Source organism: Gavialis gangeticus, unplaced genomic scaffold (genome assembly GCF_001723915.1).
Source record: "Gavialis gangeticus isolate Ggan-Ray unplaced genomic scaffold, GavGan_comp1, whole genome shotgun sequence".
In the NCBI taxonomy this organism is placed as follows: Eukaryota; Metazoa; Chordata; order Crocodylia; family Gavialidae; genus Gavialis; species Gavialis gangeticus.
In genome coordinates, this window is record NW_017729030.1 from 29,498,954 (window position 1) to 29,509,123 (window position 10,170).

The 10,170-nt window shown below is 42.0% G+C and overlaps 1 protein-coding gene across 1 annotated transcript in view; it reads right to left on the reverse strand.

Moving 5' to 3' along the window:
• SPRY1 (sprouty RTK signaling antagonist 1) overlaps positions 1-7,773 on the reverse strand; it is a 24,288-nt gene extending 16,515 nt beyond the window's left edge. The window contains exon 1 of the mRNA XM_019522053.1: positions 7,603-7,773. Coding sequence (XP_019377598.1) covers positions 7,603-7,670 — 68 coding nt within the window. The 5' untranslated portion in view covers positions 7,671-7,773. The remainder of the gene's footprint in view (positions 1-7,602) is intronic.
• Positions 7,774-10,170: the final 2,397 nt, after the last annotated feature.

Below are 10,170 nucleotides of genomic sequence, written 5' to 3' on the forward strand. Positions count from 1 at the left end.
TTTGTTAGGTTTTTTTTTTTTTTTTTGTAACCATTTAAACATGATCATTATTTCTTTTCAGTTTGCCCCAGGAAAAAGTTACGAATCGCTTACTGACTCTGGATGAAAGAATAACTGTTTAAGTTCTTGTTTTCTAAGGTATGAGCATTTCTGAATGAAATTCACCTTAAATGAAGAGCTGGGTACTCAGTTCCTCTTAAAATCAGGCCCTTCTTATTGAATGTTTCTGAGGCAGCAATGGCCCATCTTGAAGAAAGCTTAAATTATTCTATGAACATACTTACAGAGTTCTGAATAGCACAAGAATAGCCTCCCTAGCACTTGTTGCCTAGCCATATTAGATTGTTATCACAATTCACTTAGCAGTAGTGGCTATACCAGTGGTACTCAACCTTCAAGCTCTGCAGACTGGATAAGTGGTGTTGGGTTAGGCTGTGGATTGGATCCAGTACAGAGTCAGTGCATGAAGTTGGTCCATGGGTGTGATCCAACCATGTGTCCATCTGATCCTGTGCACTGGATCCAGCTGTAGAGTGACGCCACACACCCATGCAATCCTGCCTGCTGAATCTGGCTCCAGAGTGACTCCACATGCCAGCACAATCTCAAGGCCATGTCATTTGGTCTACACAGCACCCCAAGGTTTGGAAACTTGGCAGCAGGGGAGTGGCAATTAATGCTGTCATTATTTCCCACTGCCAATTTCTGGCCCATAAAGAGCCCCATGGGCCAGATGACATGGCTTTGTGAGCTGGATCTGGCCCACAGGCCAGAAGTTGAGCACCAGTAAGCTATGCTAGAAGTTCAAGAGAATTTTAGGCTGAAAGAGTTGAAAAAAAGTGAGCTTTTTCAAGGAAATGAAAGAAATATGGAGCTGCATAAAAAAGGGAAGCCTGTGCCATTGGGAATACCTAAGAATGAAAACAGAATCTAAGTGCATTGACAGGCCATTGAGAGTGGTATAAGGAATAGTAGTTGATTAACTCTTAAACCAGTTTTGTACCAATACACACTGCAAGTTGACAAATATGACAAAATATTTCTCGTGTGTGATGAATCAGAAAGGAATTCACAACAGTAGAGAATTTCTGCCAAATGAATTTTTTTTAAAGGCACAAGGCATAAGAAATGAATTATGCAAGAAAGACCAAGCATGTGCACATTGTACAGATAGCAGTACCTTTGCACAGTATAGTCAGCTACAAGCCTGCACACCTATGAGTAACGGCCTCTAAAGAATGTTTAAGTTTCCAGAGCAGAGTCAGAAGTCCTTTCCCAATGCTAAAGAATACAATGATACCCAAAGTGCATCTCACTTCTATAAAAGATAAAGGTACAAACTCCAATTCTGTTTCCCCTGATATGTTAAGGTACTGCTGAATGGTGACAAAATAGAATAGATTGTCAGAAAATGTCCCAAAAGGAAGACTCTCCCAACATGTTTCAGTGGATCAAATGATAGAATTTCCCAAGTGTATGGCCATTGTCATGGATTATATTCTTGTTGGTAGGAGCACTGTTGGTGAGGATCTTGAAAATGAAGTTGGAGAACTACAAAGCTGTAGTACAGAATTTGTGATCCTAAGCAAAAGAAGGAAGGAAATCAGAATAAAAATGCCAGACTTCAGAAAAACAAACTTTAACAAACTCACAGAACTGGCAGAAAGGAGCTCATGGGAGGCAAGCCTAAGGAGCACAAGAGCATGCTATCTCCGTGTAAAGCAAGGATAAGAAGGGTAGCGGAAGACCAAACTGGCTAAACAGCAAGCTTATCAATAACTTGAAACTTCAAAGGAATCTTACAAAAAGTGGAAACTTGGCCATATTACTGATGATACAAGGATAAGTGTATAGTATGGCCCTGGAGGGAGAAAATCAGGGAGGCCAGGACACAAGATACAAATTGAGATACAACTAGAAAGAGACAAAAAAGGCAACACAAAAGTATTTTATATTTACGTTAGGAGTAAGAGGAAGACCAAAAAAAGTATTGGTCCCTTTTCAGAACAGAATGGGGAAATTAACCACAGATTATGTGGAGAATGCTACTGCCTCTTTTTTTGTAACAATAGTTTACTGTTGACCCATATTCAGCTTGCAATCCACTATAATCCTCAGATCCTTTTCTGCAGAGCTGCAGCTTGGCTAATTTTTCCTCAGTTTATATTTGTGCATTTGACCATTCCAAAAAAGCCAGTAGCATACTGGAATATATCAATAGGAGTGTTGTGTGCAAATCACAGGAAGTGATTCTTCCAGTCTACTCAGCACTGATGAAACCTCACCTGGACTGTTGCATCCTGTTTTGGGCACCACACTTTGAGAAAGATGTGGACGAATTGAAAGGAGTCCAACAAAGAACAACAAAATGATTAGAAGTTTAGAAAACATGACAGAAAAGGAAATGCTGGAAGAAATAAGATTATTTTGTCTGGAGAAGACGTTGCAGGGGGAGGGTTTGAGAACTGTGTTCAAATCCAAAAAAGGTTGTTAAAAAGAGGAAGTAACAGACTCTTCTCTGTCCACTGCGAACTGGAGAAGCAGTAATGGTCTCAATTGCAATGATGGAAACTGTTTGGCTATTAGGAAGAACTTTTTAACTGTCAGGGTGGATAAGCAGTGGAACGGGGAGACTGTAGAACCTCCATCCTTTTTGTCTCTTTCTAGTTGTATCTCAATTTGTGGCTTCCTCCCTGATTTTCTCCCTCCATGGTCATACTATACACTCATATCATCACTATTACCGCCAAGTGTCCACTTTTTGTAAGATTCCTTTAAAGTTTTAAGTCACTGAAGTTTAAAAGTGCTGCTAGACACGTGCTTGGCTGAGATGGTTTACACAGGAAGTATCCTGCCTTGAGAGCAGGGGGCGCGGACCAGATTGTTAGTCACAGACTGGAACATCCCCTGGCCTCGCTAATGGTGGCACATGCTCATTGGGTCTGTAAGACAGAAAGTGCCAGAGGCTGTGAACCTTTGAGCCAACATGAGATAATGACCCAGTTTTAGTCCCCAGCTTGTTCTATGTTATGTAGCAGTTTGGGCTTGAAAATGCCAGTGAGGTGACAGCTACCTTTTCTGATCTGAGCAGTGGTTTGACTGGTATAGCTGATGATTGACAGCACCTCTGTGAGGATGACTGGTCCCAAAGTAGGAGTGACAGAGGTGGTGTGATTGAAGGTTATTAAAAGGGAACATATCTGGAGGGTCTGTGTCTGCTGCAGAATGAATGTGTTCCTTGCGTGTAGGTGCTGGTGAGTGCGATGCTGTGGCTGGAGGGCCTGGTAGGCCAAAGGCCAGTGTGGTCCAGCATCTAATTGCACTTCATATGTTTGGTGAGAGAGTGGCAGAAGATTGTTCACTGGTTGATCCAGAGTGACTCTGAGGAGGGAGTCTGTGGGCGCGTCTACACGAGACTCTGACTGTGCATTAGCCTAATAACACTGCGCACTAGCTTGGGGACTAAAAACCATGCTAATACACTACTGCGCAGTGTTATTAGGCTTATGAGCAGTAAGCTTCACAAAATAACTGTGCGCTGGTGTTGCTGCACAGCAAGTCTAGTTACTTCTCATTCAGTTAGTACGTCATTGAGGACATACTAAACTAAATGTGCAGTATCTAGGGCGCATTCGTGAATGTGTAGACACACCCTGTATGTATATAAGTGTGTGTCTAAGGCTGGAGGGCCTGGGAGGCCAGTAGTCTGAGGACACAGCATGAATGACAACCCCATGGGGGTGAGTGAGGGCCTGGGAGGCCAAACTCTTCTCCGTGTGCTTGAGGTTGTGTATGTAGGGTGTGGGTCCAGGGGACCGATATCCCAGTGGCATTGTGGTGGCTGGACGAGCAGCCTGGGCTGGGTGGATTTGTGTGTAAGTGGTCCTGCTGCAGCAAGCGCTGGCTGCCTGTGAGAGACTGCTGATGCTCCCTAGTGCCCTCCTTTATTATTTATATTGGATCATTATTGCTCATTATATTGTTGTGGTTGCTGAATACAGTTGTTGTTACCCTTCTTTGTATGCCTGTCAGTTGATTGCTAATTAATTATAGTTTGCTAACTAGAGACAGGCTGCAGGCTTAGTTAGTCAGAGGTGAGGCCCCACCCCTTTCACAGCAGGGGTCCTTGCTAGGGTTAGTGACCTGATTTTCTTAATTAAGGATTTTCCCATTCAACAAGATCATCTCCTGTGATGTCTTCCAGATGTATTTTTCTATGATTCCATCTTTCTGAGGAAGATGCTATTCTCTTAGACCAGGGTTGTCCAAATGGTGGCCCATGGGCTACATCTGACCTCTGAAGGGTTAATATGTGGTTTGTGGGCTCCCTCCCAGTTCGAGTGGCTTACACTGCTCATGCAGCAGCAGTGGAGGAGCCTGGGGGTTCACCCATGAGGTGGCAGCAGTGGGGGGGGCTTGCATGGCTGGTGGGCTGTGCACAGTGGGGGACCTGTGAGCTCACAAAGCTTGTGGCTGCTGCGGCATGCAGCCTGGGACCCATATCCAGTGCAGCAAGCAGGCCCTGGATGCTCTTGAAGTTAGACAACCCTGTCTCAGTCCATTGTCGATCTGAAGTCATGCCAATAACTTCCAGGACCTAGTCTACTGGTTCACAAGGCAAATTTCCTGCATCACTTCAGAAAGAGGTGCCACCCATGGTTTCAGCTATAGTTTCTGAGGAAAAGTTATGATGGAAATACCATGCACTAAATGCAGACAGCTAGAAAAGGGAATGCTTGAGGTAATGGAGGATAGATGAAAAAGGTCTTATGGAAGCACAGTTGCAATGGAGATGAATGGTTTGGAAAGTGTCAACAGAATATTATTTAAAGATGTAGGTAAGCAATATAAAATTGCATGAAAGAACTAAGTTTGCAAGGTCTGGGAGAGGGTCATGAAGTGTGAAAAAAGAGGAGGTGGAAGTAAAATGACACAAAGGAAAAACAGAGAAAGTTAAGACATTTTTTGGATAATGACAAAAGGCTGTAATAGTGTCACCAGTTCATAGGAGCTAAATTATTAGAGAACACTCAAAGGCTTCTGCTATTTCACAGGGAAATTACAGCTCTGACCAGACTGGCAAGAATCTTTTATACAAATCAAACTAAAAACCAGGATAGATAATAAACATTGATGAAATCTCCCCCAGGACAAAATACTTTTAAAAAAAGAAGAATCTTTAGCCAGCACTCAGAAAAGTGCATTATTTTGCATTGTTGAATTAGATAACATAGCAGTGGCAGCACTCAAAAGTGCCCTCCAAAAACACAAGGCAACGTAAATGAAAGCTGTTCCAAACAAATTTTAGGAAAGGATCTCAGACTGGAAATCAAGTTTAAGGACAAGGATACATTACTAATATGTACATTCAAGTCCAACTATTATGTTTATTGTAAATGATAACGGATGTTTGCAGGGCGATGGACATGCTCTGCAGTATGCAGAGCTGGGTGCTTTAATTAATTAGCAAGCTGTGCTAATTAAAAGCACCTGCATGACACGTGTATCAGCTGTACAGCATGTCTCTGCACTGAGAAAATGGCAGCTTTGAACCAAAGCACATCGAACATATTTTATTTCAAAGTGCACCGCTGCCATTTCCTCAGTGTGGAGACGTGTTGCACCACTGATACATGTGACGCAGAAGGCTGCTGGAGCGCATCAATTTCTGGGCTCCAGCAGACTTGATTAAATGATTCTGCTCAATTGAGTCTGCTCTGATGTGATTGCCAGCTCAGCCGAGTCTGCTCCCCACACGTGTCTAAGTGCCCATAGTTTCTAAAGTAGATAATCTAAGAAACAGATATTTTCAAGTAAATGATATGGTCACAATACACAAACTAATTGGTGCCTATCACTATTCCAGGGCTAATGATGTATCATCATTGTAACATTAGAAGGTTTTTTGCTTTTCCATCAATCTACCTTCTACTACTGCTCCAAAATCAGGTCATTGTTGAGTAATTAAGTCACAGGGATGTAGGTATGTTGGTACATTTAGGCTTAAAATCTTAATAAGAAACTAAGGACCCACTTTATTGTACATCTGTAGATCAAAACCATCTTATCTACACCACCAGAATATTAGATTTCAAATGAAAATCAAAATGAGAAAAGGCACACATTAAAATACAGGTACCTAGAAAAAGTATAAGCAGAACTGGACTTTCATTCTCTAGCTGAGGGGTTTCAAAGGGAGGTGAAAGTGCAGGCTTCAGAGCAGTGATTCTCAACCAGAGTGCCACAACACTTCGGGGTGCTTTGAGACCTTTGCAAGGGTTGCCCCTGGATGTCACATAATATTAGCATAGTTAGGGCTGCAAACATGATTCACAAGATAAAATCAGAGATTTCAGATAGAAATTCATAGTTGTGCTCATTTTGAGTTCTTTGCAACCAAAAACCTGATTTATTATTGTTCTGAAGTTAAAAAACAATCCAAAAACTGAGCTGACATTTTACATGGAGTGTCTCAAGTCTAAAAAGGATGATAACCACTGCTATAGAGCAAACTTTTTGGATCATGCCTCTTTAGGCCCTGGGTCAAAGCCCATTGACACTACTGGAAACTCCTACACACTATATAGGGCATTGGATCAGATCTCTAGTGCAGAAACAGCAGCAGGTCTCATTAACAGTCAAGTCCTGACCAGGTGGGCTTATTGATATACATGATGAATTTCAAAGTTACAATTCCAGATTGCAATTATTTGATAAGAAATAACTCAAGAAGGAAAGAAATCAGATGAAACAAACCTTGATACCTTGTGGGCCTTTGTGTCTAGTCCACATTAAATATTTTACAATCAGTCAGATTCTGCCCTTAACTCAATCAATGGCAACGGACCTCCATGAGAGTTGCATCATGCCCTGTGTTACTGCTTAAAAGGAGAACCAGGGTTTGTTTTCATTAATGAGGCCTCCATGAGGCCTCAGGGGTATATCTTCATTGAGTGAGGGATCAAAATCTGATAAAGCATGTGGGTCAGATCCTGAAACCTCCAACATCACAGATCTCCCAGTGTAGAAATCAGAGTTGTGCCTTTCTAAGTACTTCAAGCTTTGATCATAACTTTTCAATTTAACTATATTTATTTTAAATAATTCAGTATCTATAAAATGTGTGCAAAAACAGAGCAATCCATACCATTAATATCTGATGCAACTTATTTGACTTAGGCAGGAATATTTTAAGAGCTTCTTTCACATTTTGCGGATGAAGAGTGAATATTTCTTGTATGTTCAGTGCCTTCCCATCAGCTGTCTAAATACCACACTTAAATTATTTTGCCTAATATATTCTCAGAGCTGAGAGGATAGGTGTATATATCACATGTAAAAAAAGGGGGCAGAAAAAGATGCTATAAAAAGTAGCATTGTGGAAAATCATATGCTAGGTTCTATGTTAACAGCAGTAACACAAATAGCCATAACTATAAGCAACTGAGCAAACATAAATTGATAGGTACTGTACCTGTGAATTACAGAGCCATAAACACAGCTCGAGCGATTTTGCGACAGTAAATTACCACAGTAATCAGGAGAGAGAAACCGGTGGGGGGGGTTTAATATCGTAATATCTTAAGAAAACTGATTACTTACCAAATTAATGCATCTGGAAGTCTTTCAAATGGCCACTTGATTCCACAAGTGATGTGACACTGTACCATGAAGTCTACTGCCTGGGAATGAGGTGTGACGTATTGACAACATAAAAGAGTTATTTTCTTGACTGACCTGACAAGGTACAAGCCTCTGTGTTACTATTTTTTTAATGCTCCTGCATAGCTAGTCTCTAGTCAAACTAAATTTTGCTCCAGTTCTTTCTCAGTGTTTCCCCACCCAACTTTATACAAATTCTTATAAAGGTTATGTACAGACTTGTACAAAATTGAGACTGACAGTGGCCCTTGGAGAATTTCCCAGAGCAAGTTTAGCAGAGATTATATAACAAGGTAAGTCTGTGTTCCTTTTTACATGCATAGAGTTTATTACACTACTTGTTTATTCCTTCTAACCTAACCTCCAGCCACCTTCCTAAGTAACTCTCCTGCCCAAATAACTCAATGACAAATTACATTTTTAAGAGATTAAAGACAAAATGATATTGCTTGAAGCACTGTGTTCTCACACCTAGCACTCTATAGGACAAAGATGTCAACATATTTAAATCAAGCCTCTGCAAAACATAATGACCACTGATTTCCTTTCACATGCACTATAAAGGAGGTGGTAAAAAGTATCTGGATGTGCTAACCCAAAATGAAAACATATTTCTATATATTTTCTCTAGCAAACATGGTAACAACATCAAGGCTCTACTTTTTTACTCTGCTTTTCAACTAGAGATCTTGAGTTACCGTATAAAGCAAGGGGAAAACTGAGTCTCTGAGAGGTAAAGTAACTTTATCAAGGAGATAAAGGGTCACTAATAGTCCAGAAGCAGCCCAGATTTCCTGACTCTCAACCCTGTTCCTATTGCGTAGCAGGATATGGCAATTCTGTACTGAAGGCAAAATAGCTTACAAGAAACTGATGTCATCTTATTCTTTCAGAGCAATCTCATCTGGAAGGGAAGGAAACATGCCCATCGGTCACTATTTTGTTTTTAGCCAATGATTTTAAAATCATGAGTAATTACATTAGAAAATGTTTCCAGTAGTTTACAGTGCCAACGGGAACCCTAATTTCAATTATTTTCTTTATATGTGGATACATCTGAACACACATGAAAAATCAGGTGGTTGAGAAAAGCTGACTGTAAAGCAACTCAAGGCAGACAGAAATGATGTTCACATAAAGCAGAAAACCCTATGAGGAACTTGTCAAGGGCCCTACCTGTGACCAGTAGCAGATTGTTACGATGGAAATGCCTTGCTGCACCTGAACACGTACATTTTTTTAATAGTGGTAAAAAAACACATTTGGCCTCAGCCTTATTAAGAGACTTTACTCACTCCTCTCAGATGAGACCTCAGCTGCAATGAGCCAGACTTTCATCTCCAGACTGAATTACTGCATTGCATTTCTAAAGGGGCTGAGTACAATTGCTACAAAAAGCCTGAAGTTAAGGCAGTTCATAAACTGTCTCGCATTCCAAAAGCCAACCTGGTGCATCATACTCATGCTTTGAACTCTGAGCAGAGTTCAGAAATCTGGTCATCCTGATCTGCAGGGTATTTAGTAGACCTGGACCTAGAGACTTTAGGTGCCACCTTACGTTCTGTGGGCACATACAAGTGGCACATTTAGATCAACCTAAACCAAGGCTAGTTCAGTCTAAGTGCCTGACCTTGACTGAGTTATTTTAGCTCCCCCACCAAGCAACCCACCCTACAGCCTCCCCAGTCCTGCCAACCTTCCCCTTGATACCCCACATCCCTCTCCCACACTCCACATTACTTTATACCCATTGTCCTGTGCTGTTCCCAGAAGCAGTGAATGCCTGCATGCGCCACCCCCAGTCTACATTTAGGCAGCTTAAAATAAGTGGCATGAACATAAATCAGATGCAGCAAACAGTAGTACTCACCCTATGATTCCTCCAAATGCAAACTATGCAGGGATGATGCAATGAAATAGGCATTAGAAAGATACTGTTCTCAACAGTAGGACCCCGAAAGATCAGATTGAGCCTCCTATTGACAGGTATCATGCTTTGTGAGGTATAAAGCAAAACCTCCTCCAAACTCCTCTTACCACTGGTGATGCATAGCAAGTGCACATGCACCCCCTGAGCGTGGCAGTGCACCCCCTGCAAAAAGGTGCTGCCAACACTGTTGGCGCCTGTGGGTAGTCACCACCCCCTCCTCCCGGCCACCAACACCACTGGTGGTCTGCAATCGCCACTGGCCAGTCTGCGGGTGGTCGCCGACCACTGGTTGGTGCTCACCCCCCCCACCAGTGCTGTGGCTGCCTGCAGGAGCTCCCCACTTACCGCCACCTGTGGGAGCTCACTGTGCCCCTCAGTCTCTGGGGGCACGCGGCATTCATGCCTCTTAGGCATCAAAAAACACATTTCCGAAAAAATCCTGCATACAGAGTCAGGCTTCTGCCCTAGAGAAACAAATGTGACAAAAAACCCTTTTATCTGAGTTTTTATGCACTTGTATTCTGGATGATGCTAAGATGCCACAGGGAGAGGTGCTACAGTATATAACAAGAGGGTTT